The sequence below is a fragment of the Manis javanica genome, chromosome 11, assembly GCF_040802235.1.
Source record: "Manis javanica isolate MJ-LG chromosome 11, MJ_LKY, whole genome shotgun sequence".
NCBI classification, from domain to species: Eukaryota; Metazoa; Chordata; class Mammalia; order Pholidota; family Manidae; genus Manis; species Manis javanica.
In genome coordinates this window covers 25494019-25509593 of record NC_133166.1, presented here as the reverse complement: position 1 = coordinate 25509593, position 15575 = coordinate 25494019, and the positions used below count along the sequence as shown (strand labels likewise).

At 37.0% G+C, this 15575-nt stretch overlaps 2 protein-coding genes across 2 annotated transcripts; both read left to right on the top strand.

Annotated features, from left to right (window-relative positions):
- The first annotated feature begins 5198 nt into the window (after positions 1-5198).
- LOC108407216 (olfactory receptor 51B2-like) lies at positions 5199-6131 on the top strand. Its single transcript, XM_037001006.2, has one exon. The coding sequence runs from the start codon at positions 5199-5201 to the stop codon at positions 6129-6131; it is 933 nt and encodes a 310-aa protein (XP_036856901.2).
- Positions 6132-14381: 8250 nt separating this feature from the next.
- LOC108407204 (olfactory receptor 51B2-like) lies at positions 14382-15320 on the top strand. Its single transcript, XM_037001005.2, has one exon. It carries the CDS (start codon positions 14382-14384, stop codon positions 15318-15320), a length of 939 nt encoding a protein of 312 aa, XP_036856900.2.
- The last annotated feature ends 255 nt before the right edge of the window (positions 15321-15575 follow it).

Here is a 15575-nt window from a genome sequence, read left to right as displayed (position 1 = left end):
TTACTTGCTCCATAATTCAGGAATGACTAAGTCACATTCAGTTTTGATGGTATCATCTTTTTTGAGGTGAAGATCAGGAAGGACAAAGGTGATTTGACATCACGACTTCCATCTGCTAGATGAAACTACAATTCTGCTTTCTGTCTACAATGAAAATTTGGGGTTATAGGACACAACTCTGTGGACCCACCTTCTTCCCTAGAGGACACCAGGATGATATCCCAGAAGCTTAATTATGCATAGCTGGAGGGACCCTGGGAATCGTTTTTCTGTACAAATAAATTTCACCAATTGTCCTGTTAGCAGTCTTCAAAGACAACATTTGCACCAGCTTGTACATCAAGACCCAGCAGTTACCTCCTCCCTTAATTCCCGGTGTTCCAGGTAAGGGTCTGGTGGCCATGGGAGAAGAGAATGGAGATAATACAGAGGAAAATAAAGGTGACTGCTCTTCCTCCTTTATGCAGATGTTGCAAGGTAATAAACAGGAAGTTGAGGAAAGCTGTTTTCATGGATTCTGTCCAGTATAACAGATTGCAACACAAAAGTTCAACTCCCTAGAAAATACCAGTTCTAAGAAATAACCAGTCATTTGTTGTTGTTATTGTTGTTATGGTACTTATATGACTAATCAAGAGATCCAGGTTGCTACCTAGACCTTCTTGTCTTCTCAGGGCTATCAAGAATATTTTTCCTACAATAGGACTATTCTTTGCAAGAGCCAAGAAAGAGAAGAGAGACTGATGTTGGGAGTGAATGAGCAGGGTGGGCCATGACACATGTAGGTCTTGATATTACATCTCCTCCTCTTGGCACTATTTTCTATGTTCAGTTTTCTCTCATATCTCCCTTTGTTACCTTTCTGCCCTCTCTTTCCTCTTTGTGCCTTTTGCTTTCAGTGATTTAACCAATTCTCAGTTACAAGACAAAATAGTGTGTTCTTGCCCCAATTCCTATCATTAAGAGTTGCTGTTCCTATAAGTCTTGGGAAAGATCATTGTTTAGGAGCTCCACTGAGGGTAATACAGTCAAGACTGATCAGTCATGTTCACCACTGGGGAAAAACTGGAGTCTGGAGGACCTGATGGTGACCACATATGAAGGTAGTTGGTGAGTTATTGCTGACTCGTAACTGGAGACTTGTTTGGGAAAAGGCAGTGCTGGGATCAGTCAGCTTACACAGCAGCCAAGTGGGATATTGGTAAGTATTATTTGAAAGTCATTGTCATTACATAGATCAGTTTAACAATCACCATACCAGCCAGTTAGTACATCAATCAGTGTATTAATAAGATAACCAAATGTCACTAGTAACCTGACAATCAGTCTATCAAAATCTGTCATTGCTTTCAGGAAGAGTATTCATACAGCAATCAGTAAAATAGGCAATGCTAGTATTGGACTGGAAGTACATCTGTCTAATTAGAATGAGTTAATTAGAACCAGTAGGTCTCAGAAACTGGTGATAAAATGTAAAAGACAAAACACGCTGTGTTCAGTTTTGTGTTGAAGCCTGGGTGATAACACAAAAGACATCTGAGCCTTCGCTAGAGGGAGAAGGCAAAGTGAGGGATAAGACTGCTATACACCCAAGAACAGAATAATATATATAAGAGGGAGGGAAAAGGAAAACGAAAGCAAGATGACATCCAGCTGAACATGAGGTGCATGAGCAAGAGGGGCAGAAATGACCAGAGTGCTCGGCCAGTGCCAACTAACACAGCTGAACAGTGCATATGAGTTAAAATAACTGGAATGTTGTAAGTCATTGAAGCTGTACAGGTTTTCGTCATGTGGCAATTCTGTGACGATAGCTAATTGACATATTAACTAACTTACATAAACTCTCTAAATAATAGCTATTATTGGTAGCAACATGTGGGTAATCACAACCCCTACTGCGTCGGTTTTCTGCTGCTGTGAAACAAACTACCACAAACTGTGCTGCTTAAAGCAGCTCTCACTTATAATACCATAGTTCTGTAGGTCAGAAATCTAGTAGGCTTGACTGGTTCTCTTTTTAGGGTATCATGAAGCCAAAGTCCAGCTGATGGCTGGGATGGGTCTTCTACCAAGTCTCTAAGTAAGAATCCACTTCCAAACTCACTCAGACTGTTGGCAGAGCTCCGTTCCTTGTGGTAGTAGGTCTAAGGTAGCTTGTTTCGCAGGCTGTCAGCCAGGACCCTCTCTGCATCTAGAGGTTGCCTGAACTCTTTCTTACGCGGCCCCCTATGTTCTTAAACTAGTGACTAACTACCTGTCAAGTTCTTCTCAAATTTTGAATTACTTTGGGTTCCTATTCCACCACTAGTCTGTGACAAATCTTTGCTTTTCAGAGCTTATGTGATTAGATTACTCACACACACTCTCCCTTTTGATTAAGTCAGTAACCTTATTACAGCTAACATGATATTTCACCATACTCATAGCCTCACAGCCCAGGGACTGGGATAGAGAACAATGGCAGGGATGTGTGGGGTAGGGAAATGAACTTTAGAATTCTGACCACCACACCTATTAAAAAGTACCTAGTGAGAAAGGGGACTCTCTTTTCCAATATGTGCAAAATAATGTTTATTTTCAATAATTACTTGATGCAATAAGATGCCTAAATGGGCTGTAGATAGCAGCTAGTGTAGAATCTGAGAATGAAATAATTCCTAAGTAATGAGTTCTTAGGAAAAATGTGAGGGTTCTTAGAAGAAAAACATAGTTGAGGCTGAAAAAATATACCCATTTAAAAGAAAAATGGGAAAAGACATTTATATTTATTGCAAATATTTTGCATTTACTATGATCTAAACAGTCTACATTTATTGTCACTTTAATTTTTTATATAAAGTTGTTATGATAATCACATATTTCATATGCATCCCCATTAAACTGTAAGCTATGAGAGTTCAGAGACACTATCTGCATTTTTTTAAGAATTTACTTCTTTAGGGAAGTTTTAGGTTTACAACAAAATTGAGAGGAAGGTACAGTGATTTCCCACATACCCACAGTTCCCTACAAACTCACTGCCTCCTTTGTAAGCAACATTATTCACCAGGAAGGTACTTTTTTCTCTTACCTTTTTCTTTTCCTTTTCTTTTAATATTTTAATGAAGTATAGTTGACATAATATAATAATTGGTTTCAGGTGTACAATATAGTGATGCAGCAATTATATATATTATGGAATGCTCACCATGATAAGGGTAGTTACCCTTTGTCACCATACAAACTTATTACAGTATTACCATATTCCATATGCTATACTTTTTAAGCCTTATGACTTATTTATTTTATAACTAGAAGTTTATACCTCAGAATGCCACTTTTGCCAAGGATAAACCTGAAAAACATACCATAATCACCCAAAGTCCATAGTTTACCTTAAAGTTCATTCTTGGTGTTATACCTTCTATGGGTTTGGACAAAAAGTACAAAGAGTTATATCTATTAGTATACTATCATACAGAGAATTTTCACTGCCCCCCCAAACCCTCTAAGTTCTTCCTATTCACCCCCACCCCAAAACTCACCCTTGGCAGCCACTGATTTTTATGTCTCCATAGTTTTGCCTTTCCCAGCATGTCACACAGTGGTGATCAAACAGCACACAGCATTTTCAAGCTGGCTTCTCTCACACAGTCATATGCATTTAAGTTTCCTCCGTGTCTTTCCATGGTTTAATAGCTCATTTCATTCTAGTGATGAATAATATTCCACTGTCTGCATGTACCACAGTTTATTTACCCATTCACCTATTGAAGGACATTCTTCAATATGCCTGTTTCCAAGTTTTTACAATTATCAATAAGCTACTTTAAACATCTGCGTGCAGGTTTTGTGTAGATGAAAGCTTTGAACTCTTTTGGGAAAACACCAAGAAGCACAATTTGGGTAAATATCAAGGAGCACAGAATATACAGTAAGAGTATACTTAGTTTTATAAGAAACTGTCAAACCACCTTCTAAAGTGGCCGCACAATTTTTTATCCCCACCAGCAATGAGTGGACTCCTGCTGCTCCACATCCTCACCAGCATTTGGTGTGCTCAGTGTTCTCGATTTTGGCCATTCTAAGCATATAACTATCTGTTTGTTTTACTACTATATTCACTGCATTTAGCATAGAACTAGCAGATTTAAAGAAGCAAGAAATATCAGATCACTGAGTAACAGAAAAAAATATGATTGCCCTGAGGTAAAATTTAGGAATTGAAAAAGAGAGTCCCTTCTAAGTTTCCATCTTTTGTTTTTCACACCCAAATGCAATGCCTTCTTGAAGCAGAAAGTTGTAAACTCTATAAAGTTTAGTGATAAAACAATCACATAAGGTTGGAAGGTACCTGGATAGATTTCAGCCACCCCTCTCTGGATGGCTTGGTCCTGTGGGGATGCATAATATATGTATCCATGCAAAATATTATAATGTGAGCTTCAATTCATGTAAAGATGGTATAGCCCAGAGAGCTTATTTATATTACTATATCATGAGATATGTATCAACAGTCTAGTTCCTCATTTACATAGGTATCATCAATTCCTATTTGTTGAATTAATGAACACCTAATATGAATAGTGGACCCAAAAGGAAAGTACTGACTTCTTTCCTACAATAAAAAATATATTCACAATAGACAGAATGAACCATAAGACAAAACTAGAAATGGACAAAAGATCTTGGATTTCAGGTGAGATCAGGTCAGACATCTAGGTAAGCTTTAGCAGAGGATTCTGACAAAGATAATGAGAGATTACAAAATATTGGAATTGGAGAACTCGGATGAGAAATTTATAAAGGAGGGATACAAATGGAGCACAATTCTATACAGACTGTGATTTGTTTTTCAAATGATAAGGCAAAAAATAACGTTATCATCTAGAGGTATACTGGGCACTAGTTATAGTTAGCTTGAGGTAGGATGTTCTGTAAGTATAAGCTACATACTGGATTTTGAAGAATTTGTATGAAAAATGTAAAATATCTCAATGATGATTTTTATACTGATTACATTTTGAAATGATATTTAAGACAGAGTGAACTAAGTGAAATACATTGTTAAATTATTTTTGATTTTCTCTTTTAGTCTTTCTAACAAGCCTACTAGGAAATCTAAAATCCTATATGTGGCTCAAATTTTATTTCGAATGGACCCCCATTCGATGGTCTAGAGAGAGCTGTTTTTGTTTCCCTCCAGGGATCTCACCATGTGGTCCAACATCAGCACTGCCCCTTTTCTACTGACTGGCTTTCCAGGTCTGGAGATATTTTATCCTTGGATTTCCTTCTCCTTCTTTGTCATTTATGGGTCCGTCATCCTTGGCAATGGCACTCTCCTCTTCCTTATCAGAGAGGACCACACACTTCATGAGCCTATGTACTACTTTTTGGCTATCCTGGCAGCCACAGACCTTGGAGTCACACTGACAATGATGCCCACCGTGCTTGGTGTTCTGTGGCTGGATTACAGGGAGATCAGTCATGGAGCCTGCTGCTTTCAGGCCTATCTGATCCATTCACTCTCCATTGTGGAGTCGGGAGCCTTGCTCATCATGGCCTATGATCGATTTATTGCCATCTGTAGTCCCCTGAGATATACCTCCATTTTCACCAATGCTAAGGTAGTGAAGATAGGTCTGGGGATTCTAATGAGGGGATTTATACTGATTGTGCCCATAATTGTTACTCTCTCTAGATTCCCCTACTGCAGATCCCATGTCCTTTCCCATGCTTTCTGCCTGCACCAGGATGTGATCAAACTGGCCTGTGCTGACATCACTTTCAACAGGATCTATCCTATAGTCTTGGTCTCATTAACCGGTTTCTTAGACTCAGTGCTTATCTTTACCTCTTATATCCTAATCCTTAAGACTGTCATGGGAATTGCCTCAGGTAAGGAGCAGGCTAAGGCTTTAAATACTTGTGTGTCTCATATTAGCTGTGTTCTGGTTTTTTATGTCACTGTTATAGGACTGACTCTCATACATCGATTTGGTAAATATGTGCCACATGTAGTTCATATTATCATGAGCTATGTCTACTTCCTCTTCCCTCCACTTACGAATCCAATAATCTATAGTATTAAGACCAAGCAGATACAGAATGGTATCAATCGTCTTCTCTCTTTCCATAGAATTTGAGCCTATTAACTTTGGGGGTTCTCCCCCTTGCAGAATGGGTTTCTTGGGAGAACAGACTATACGGTGTCAGTGTGGCTCAGAATCAAAAGGAGTGTCACACTTGTCATTCAAAAGACATAAAACCATTGCTCTGATTCTCAGTCCCTCACTCCCATTGGGCACTGACTCCCAAGGGATTGACCTTAGTCGTGTTGCTCTGACTGGTAGATGGTCTTGCTTTATTTTGTCATATTCTAGTCTGGCAGAATCATTTGCCTTTATGGTTACCTGAAGGCAGTGATGCTTGCAATGGCTGTAGTCTCTACTGTAAGAGGAGAATGAGATTGCTTTAGAATTCCCCAGCACTGTGTGGGAACAGTTCAAAAATTTCCTGCATGCCCAAGAGTGCATCAGAAGTAACAATGGGTCATAGACAACCCCACAAGTACTACACAACAGGAGAGTGGATCAGTAAATAAGAATAAGATATTCAGACCAAAGGCGAAACAAGACCTTGAATTCAAGCAGATGTAAGCATAGCTAGATGCTCACCATGGATTACTGAGAAGACTCTGAATCAATATTTTGCGTCTTCAACCTTATGGGATGAGGACTCCAAACCATCTGTAATAAAATAAAGTTCTACTTCTTGCACACTTGATTTTTGTTCTGTATTATGCAATTCATAACCTCTGCATATGCTTAATGGAAAAAATTAAACAAGTGAAAGAGGCATTCTAATAATATGTATGCAGAGGCAGCATTCTGCCATTCTTCTGGACTGGGGGAGACAGTAGTAAAATAAACAGCCTTTAGAAAATATTATAAATGTAAGGTTTTGAAACACATAGGACATTTAAGGAAGTTTACTCAGGGTCTCCCATGTATTTTATTCCTCACAGAGGCCAACATAACAAGAATCGATACATCAGCAATATAGGAAGGAAAGCTGTATTTTATTGGTTCATCAAGAGCTAAGGAGGGTTAGGGAAAATAATATATATTATGCAAAATTATAGAAAATATGTTGGCAATTGAAATAGCAATCAATTCAGTTAATAATTAGCCATGACGTTTTATTTTTATTGGAGAAGGAACTACATATCTGTATGTATTACCAGGATCCTTGGAGCATTCCTATAACCAACAGATTCTGTTATAGGAATTTGTTTTTCCATTAAAAATGGTTAATTACAAAAGCACCTTTGAAAACCATTGACTTAGATCTTCCATCATTGTTGCCCTCATTCTTAATTCACTTCGCATTTTTTCTCAGTTTAATTAGGTTTTCCCCACTGATTTAATGAGACAAAAGAATGAGGAGATCAACTGACCTGTATAAATGAAAATTTAAATTATATATATATATATATATATATATATATATATATATATATATAAATACACACACACACACAGACACACACATATATGTATATATAAAAACAGGAACTTACAAGCAAGGGAAAATAAACATTAAAAAAAAATCCCTGGGCAAGGGAAACAAAAGTAAAAATAAACAAGTGGGACTGCATCGAACCAAAAAGTCTCTGCACAGCAAAGAACATATCAGCAGAACAAAAAGGCAACCAACCTACAGTGTGGGAGAATATATTTGCCAATGATGTATCCAATAAGGTGCTAATATCCAAAATACATAAAGAGCTAATACAACTCAAAACCAATAAAACAATCAAATTACAAAACAGGCAGAGGACTTGAACATTTTTCCAAAGAAGAAATACAGATGGCCAAAGATGCTCCACATCGCTAATCATCAGGGAAATGCAAATCAGAACAACAATCAGGTATCACCTCACTCCAGCCAGAATGGCCACTATACAAAAGACAAGAAATAACAAGTGTTGGTGAGGAGGTGGAGAAAAGGGAACCCTCATACACTGTTGGTGGGAATGTAAACTGGTGCAACAGCTGTGGAAAGCAGTATGGAGGTTACTTCAAAAACTAAAAATACCATAGGACCCAGCAATTCCACTTCTGGGAATTTACCCAAAGAAAACAGTATCACTAATTCAAAAAGAAATATGTACACCTATGTTCCCTGCAGTATCATCTATAGTAACAAAGATATGGAAACAATCTAAGTGTCAATTGTGCATCAGTAGATGAATGGATAAAGATGATGTGGTACACATACACAATGGAATATTACTTAGCCATTAAAAAGGACATCCAGCATCAATGGATGAATGCATGTGTGTGTACGTGTAATAATGCACACACATACAGCAATAAACAAAAATAATTTTGTGATCACTATTCTCCATAAATAAATTTTAATTTTAAAATCTTTCATTACTCTCCTAATAAAGTTAATGAAAACAAATTGGTATTTTAAGTTTACTTTTAAATCAGCATATCTCAATGTCCTTTTAAACACTCTCTAGCCTAAGTTAAGAGACTCTCTGGGGCCATGATTGCATTTCATGTTTTCCAAATCAAGTCACAAGTCCCTTACCAATAGAGAATTTAAACATTCAATGCATTCACCGCAGTATGCCAGACTCTATATAAATATATTTCATCACCTCTTCCCACTTGGAATTTTCTGTAGCCCAAAGTAAATTCTTAGAGGATAAAATTAGACAAGCTTCTTGGAGAAAGTAAGTTTTCTGCTTAGATGATTTAAATAAACTTTTCCTTTGATCTAACAAAAGGAATGCCAGGATTATATAGAAAAATGAAAATATAATCTTTCCAGAATGAAAAATATGAGACTTCTACAATTAGTACATAAATCTCCAGGAAGAAAGCCTAGATCTAGTGATTTCTCCACAATAAATATTTACTCTGGCCATCTCTGTATAATGTATTGGGAAAATGGAATAATACGGAGAGAAACAGAATCCAATCTTTGAAACACTTTAAAAATTCAGGCTGGGAAAGGTTTTCGGTATGGCTATAAACTAAAACTTTTTTGATTGATTTAATTACAAAACTGGATTACTCCTCCACAAATTTCAAATGGGGAAAAATGTACCCCAGAATAAAATGTTTAAGCCACTGGTGCTGAACATAAACCAAAATACTAAAATCTACTTATCCCCCAAACGTCTCCTCAGCCCCTCATAATGTGTCTATGAGGCCTGTAATGCATCTCAGGATCTTAACAGAAAATCCCACCCTGTATCATTCCCATCTGATTTGCTGGCCTTAGTACAGAGGCCCTTATAGTTGTGGAAACACTGGCTTTGCAAGTCATCTTGGAGGAAAGGTGGAAATTCTGTCTACTGTGGTGGTCACTGCTTACTATGACAGTGTACCCACTCTGATAGGGACATTTTATGGATGGGTTGCCCCTCTTACAAGCTTAAATTTGATGGAAGAAGCCCATTTAACCTGGTTAAGACCCTTTAAGTTAAAACTCTATTAGTTCCCTCATGCTATGTGAGAGAGATCCCAGCTAGCTGGCATGAACCTTCATGTTAAAGTTTATTCAATTAGCTGTAACACATCTAGAAGATTCACGCTATAATGGACAAGCATCATTAGCATGCCTGTTGGGCACATAGTGGGTGGAGAGCCTGACAATATTTGAGTGTTCCCGAAGAGGAACAAGAGGGTTGCTTGCTCACTGTTGGATAAGCAAGGTCCTTTCTACGATGGAGGCAGGGGACTGTAGGGAGGAGGATTTATTGGTGAAACGGTCCCCAAACTTTGGCTTAGAGGTTGAATGCTCTATTCTAGGTGCCCTCATGGTTTCTTGAAGGAAGAATATTTGAAAATGACTCCCTACTGCTGTTCAAATGCCTACCATCAGAAGAATCAGTAAATAATTTATGATGCAATTTATAATGATACTACATATCAATGAATGGATGAGAATGAATTAACTAACTACAGCAACAATGTGGAAGAATCTCACAAATACAATGAACAAAACAAAAGCTAAAATGTGTGATTCCATTTATATAAAAAGTACAAAAATAAGCAAAATTAATCTATGCTGTTACAACTCAGGAAGATAGTTACTCTGGGTGATGAGGGGCTTTTAGCATGCTAGTTATATTCTATTACACCATCTGGTATAACAGACATGATCCTTATTTCCTTACAATATCACTAAAATATATAAGGCATATTATATGCCTGAAAAAAGAAAAAAAGTTAATAGATATTTAACTTTGGTTATCAATGAATGCAGTCATATAGCATTATTATATATAAAACAAAATTTGAGTTATCAAAGAACATACCTTTTCTCTCAAGCCTTTCTAGATAACATGGATAGAGTTTATGCTACAACAAAAAGAAAAGCCTAAAATGTTTAAAAGGCTAAAACTTTAATAATTATTATTCTTTTGATACATTTTACTTCGGCCAATTTATCTTTAAGAATAAATAAAACTTATTTTTAAAAAGATGGCACAATATGGTAGAAAGAATGTGGCCTTTGATAAAATAGCTTCACTTCCACCTCCATCATTTAAAAACTGTGGTTTTGAACAAATCATTTAATTTCTGAGCCTGTGTTATCTCATCTAGCAATTAGGAAAAATAAAATGCACTTCATAAGAGATTTGTCTTAGGTTTCATAGAGCATATCATGCTACTGGCAGATATTATCTATATTGGCATATATATATAAAATATATGACATTAAATATATGACAATATTATTAGTGTTGTCATTAATATTAACAAAACTGAATATTTTCACAACTATCATGCAGAAAAGTAGTGGGAAGAAGAATCAGAAAGTGGGATATTATTAAATGTTATAATTCTGTCATGTAATGAAATATAGCTACTAAAGAAAATATTATGGAGTGTTAAATAGCCTTTGAAAATGAACATACTCCTCCCAGCTTTCTCCTTCAGTTATTCCCAATATAGCATCTCCTGCAAAATTGAGACATTTAGTACAATAACTTTTCTATTTCCTAATCATTTTACTTTCATTTACCTTCATATCCTTATTAGATTCTATGGTGCAGTCCTTCAGAGACTTTTTTGTCAATATCCTATATTCCTTTGCCTCATTTTCAATCCATCCAAGGCTTTTCACTCTTTTGGAGTGAAAAAAATTTAAAATGTCTTATCTTAAATATCAACATGAAGTAACTCATATAATCTTTATAATTCTTAGGCATATTTATTTTCTCACTTTTCTTTCCACAACTCCTATCCGTCTCATTTTACAGATGAGGAAGCTAAGCAGCAATGTATATAAAGACACATATAACTGCGTGGGAGACATCTCCATCTGACTGCTTACAGACACAGAATACCCTATAGTGAGTGGATTCCCTTCATTGTTTTTCCGAATCTAGAGTGTGAAACAGTGCTTAGAATAAGAGTCAATCAACACACAACTGTTGATTAATGAATGTTATTCCCTTCCTGTGATCCCTGTTAGTAAATGGAATCACCTTTAGCTAAAATCAGAAATGCAGATGCCATCATTCACTATTCTTTAATCTATCATATAGAATCAATCACCAAGTTCTATTCTTTCTAAATCATAGACTCTTCCAACCACTGCCACCCAACCCTATTGCTAACACCCCATCACGTCCACATCAGCACAATCGATCACATAGATTACTGTATTCTGATTCTTCTGACCAGTTCTATTTCTTTTCAATGTGCTCTTTATACTGTAGCAACTGACTATCTGAGCATAAGCTTCACCTACCCACCCAACACTAATTTAATACTCATGTTATTAGGATAAAGTCAGCATTCTTCAATGAATTATAAAAACCTGTGTGATCAACACCTGCTATCACAGACATATTTTGTGTCAAGCTTTCTCTCATGACTTGTTCTAGAGATACTATAATTATTTAGCATAAATTTAGTACAAAATTATTTTTGCTTGTATCAAGCATATTTTCTCCTGTCCTATGACTAGTGCACATTTTCTGTGGTTGTTTCTGTTTTTTTCTCTGCATGGAACTAGTGCCCTCTCTTATCACAAACAACTATATTCTTTACTCTTCTCTTTATTCAATTATCAGCTTAAACAGCACTTTGTTTTGGAAGTCTTCCCTGATCCCAGAGATACCTTTTATGTGTTCCCCCAGCACACTGACATTCATGCAGTAATGATGGTGCTATGTAAATTTATGGCAATATTTTCTTGCAAGTCCTCATTAGGTTTTTAAGTTCTGTCAATAAGAAGAAAAAAATCCATCACCTTAGACTGGCACAAAATAGGGAAAATTCTGAATATAAGCAAAGCAATTTTAAGACACAATATAAAATACTCTTCATTCATATGGCTCTTCACAGATCCACTGAGGTTTTATGTGAACCAATACTGATTTCTCCATAAACCAGAAATACCCATATCATCCAGTAATTCCACTTCTGGGAATTTACCCAAAGGAAACAAAATTGCTAATTCAAAAGGATATGTACACTTCTATGTTTGCTGCAGCATTATTTAGAATAGCTAAGATATAGAAGCAACTTAAGTGTCCATCAATAGGCGAATGTATAAAGAAGACATGATACATATATACAATGGAATATTACTCAGCCATAAAAGAACAAAATCTCACCATTTGCAACAACATGATGGACCTAGAAGGTATTATACTAAGTAAAATAAGCGAGGCATAGAAAGACAACTACCATTGCAGTATTTCCACATATCATTTATATGTGGAATTAAAAAAAAAAACAAACAAAACAGGAATAGACTCATAAACACAGAGACCACTGCCATAGAAGAAGGGAGGGGCCATGGGTGGGGACAACAGGTGAAGCAAATAAAGAGGTACAGACTTCCAATTATGAAATAAGTTAATCACAGGGATAAAAGTACAGCATAGGGAATATAGTCAATAATATTGAAATATCTTTTTATGATGACAAATGGAAACTGCACTTACTGTGGTAAGCATTTAATAATGTATATAACTGTCAAATCACTATGTTGTATATCTAAAATTAATATAATATTGCATATCAACTATACTTCAATTAAAAAGAAAAACTATTTAAAAAACCCAAGTAATTTCTTGAAAGCAACAGGAAAGACAAAAACTGCAATTGGAATTCACAAGTTCTAGGACTATAAAAGGGATGCATGACTCCTGAGAGTAACTGGTATCTCCTTGACCTTTGAGATAAACAATGGGAAGACATGCATAGATGCTTACACTGAGGATCTTGGGGTCATATTACCAAGCCCTGGCATTCCCCACAATCATGTGCCATTTGGGTTTCCAGTTTTCCTAATACATCCTTAGGGAAATGAACAAAATGCCTGAGAACACTGGGTGAGCAGGCCAGCTACTCCCAGAAAAAGGAAGGGAGGGGATATTAAATAATCTCCCAAGTGGCTGGAAAGGTGAAACCCTGGGGAGGTGATTTCCACATAAATAAATTCTCTAACCTGGCCTCTTAAAATAGTTTTTGAGAAGGAAGAGTCTGGACTGAGTTCTTAAAGAAGACAGATACAAGACTGTGGAGTGGGTGAGTGCCAGGAACAGAAATATGGAAGGGTTCCTCTCCCTTATGATGTTAGCTGCAGTTGAGAGAAGATAGATTTTCCAGAGGCTGTAGAGTGGGACACATGCTACATGGGGCAAAGGCAAGACGACACCACAGAAATTTTGTTTGGACAAACATGTCAAAGCAGGTTTGGAGCTGCTAATGAGGGACTCCTGGATGGGCTTCATGAAAACTGAATGCTTTTGACTCAAAATGAAATCATCTGCTCTTTTCCATTTTTCTCCATAAAGAGTTTATGACTTTTGTTAGAATTTCATAAACTACTGACATTCAACTTCAAAACAAAGTTTCCTGACAAAAAACTATGTCTCTATCATGACTGTGAAACATAACATTAATACCAAGTTGAAATGTATCAAAAAAATCAAGTAAACAAAAAGACAGTGTAGATTTTTAAAAATTACTATCCATTTGTATATATTCATCTTTTTCTTTATGCCATTATTACCTCATTTTCCAGCATACAGATAACAGTGTGGCCTGATGTTTTAGAAGATAATGTTCTTTTAATTGAGAAAATTTTTACCTAATATTATATATAACTTAGGAAAAGACCATGTGTCTTCATCCTTAGTACAGTCTATAAATTTCTACTGCTTTTCTACAAGAAAATAGATGCAAAACCATATGTACACCAATTAGTTTTCCTAAGTACAAAGATTGTGATTAAGGCTGCTCTAATATATTCCCATGGCAATTAGTGTTAACTGAAAAAATCTGGGTTCCTGGGTTAGAAAAATCTGAGTTCTGGTTTCTAGAAAGCTGCTCTCCCCACCTGTGGACATGTTAGGGTCCAACATTAGTGCTGCCTCCTTTTTGCTGACTGGCTTCCCAGGTCTAGAAGCAGCACATCACTGGATCTCCATCCCTTTCTTTGCAGTCTACGTCTCTGTGCTTCTTGGCAATGGTACTCTCCTCTACCTTATCAAGGACGACCACAGTCTCCATGAACCCATGTATTATTTCCTTGCCCTGCTGGCAGGCACAGATCTGATGGTGACATTGACTACGATGCCAACTGTAATGGGAGTGTTATGGATGAATCAACGGGAGATAGGCTATGGAGCCTGCTTCCTGCAGGCCTACATTATTCACTCCCTCTCCATTGTGGAATCGGGTGTCTTGCTGGCCATGGCCTATGACCGTTTCATTGCCATCCATACCCCTCTGAGGTACAACTCTATTCTTACCAATTCCCAGGTGATGAAGGTAGGATTTGGGGTACTGGTGAGGGGCTTTGTGCCCATTGTGCCCCCAATTCTGCCACTCTGTTGGTTCCCATATTGCCATTCCCATGTTCTTTCTCATGCTTTTTGCCTCCACCAAGATGTCATGAAACTCGCCTGTGCTGATATTACATTTAATCGTGTTTACCCGGTTATTCTGGCTGCTCTGACTTTCTTCCTGGATGCTCTGATTATCCTCTTTTCTTATGTCCTAATCCTTAAGACAGTTGGGGGTATCGCCTCTGGAGAGGAGCGAGCTAAGGCCCTCAACACTTGTGTCTCCCACATTAGCTGTGTTTTGGTCTTTTACATCACTGCGATTGGCCTGACTTTCATCCACAGGTTTGGGAAACATGCTCCACGTGTGGTCCATGTGACCATGAGCTATGTCTACTTTCTCTTTCCTCCATTCATGAACCCCATTATATACAGCATCAAGACCCAGCAAATTCAGAGAGGCATCATTCGCCTATTTTCTGAGCACAGTAGGGCTTGAGCCTTTCTTTTAGAACTGTGAGAGCTCCAGGATTTCTAGGCTTTTTGCAAAATTAGAAGGGACCTGAGCTTTACACCTGCTCTTCCTTTTATCAGCATTAGATAGGCTTTAATTATTTTGTAAAGTTATAGCTAAGTTGAGCAGGAATGCAATGACTACACATATAGATATATATTCATATAGGAATACATATACTCATATATATATTCATATATAAGTATGTGTGTGTATATATGTTGATAAGAGAAAGAGAGG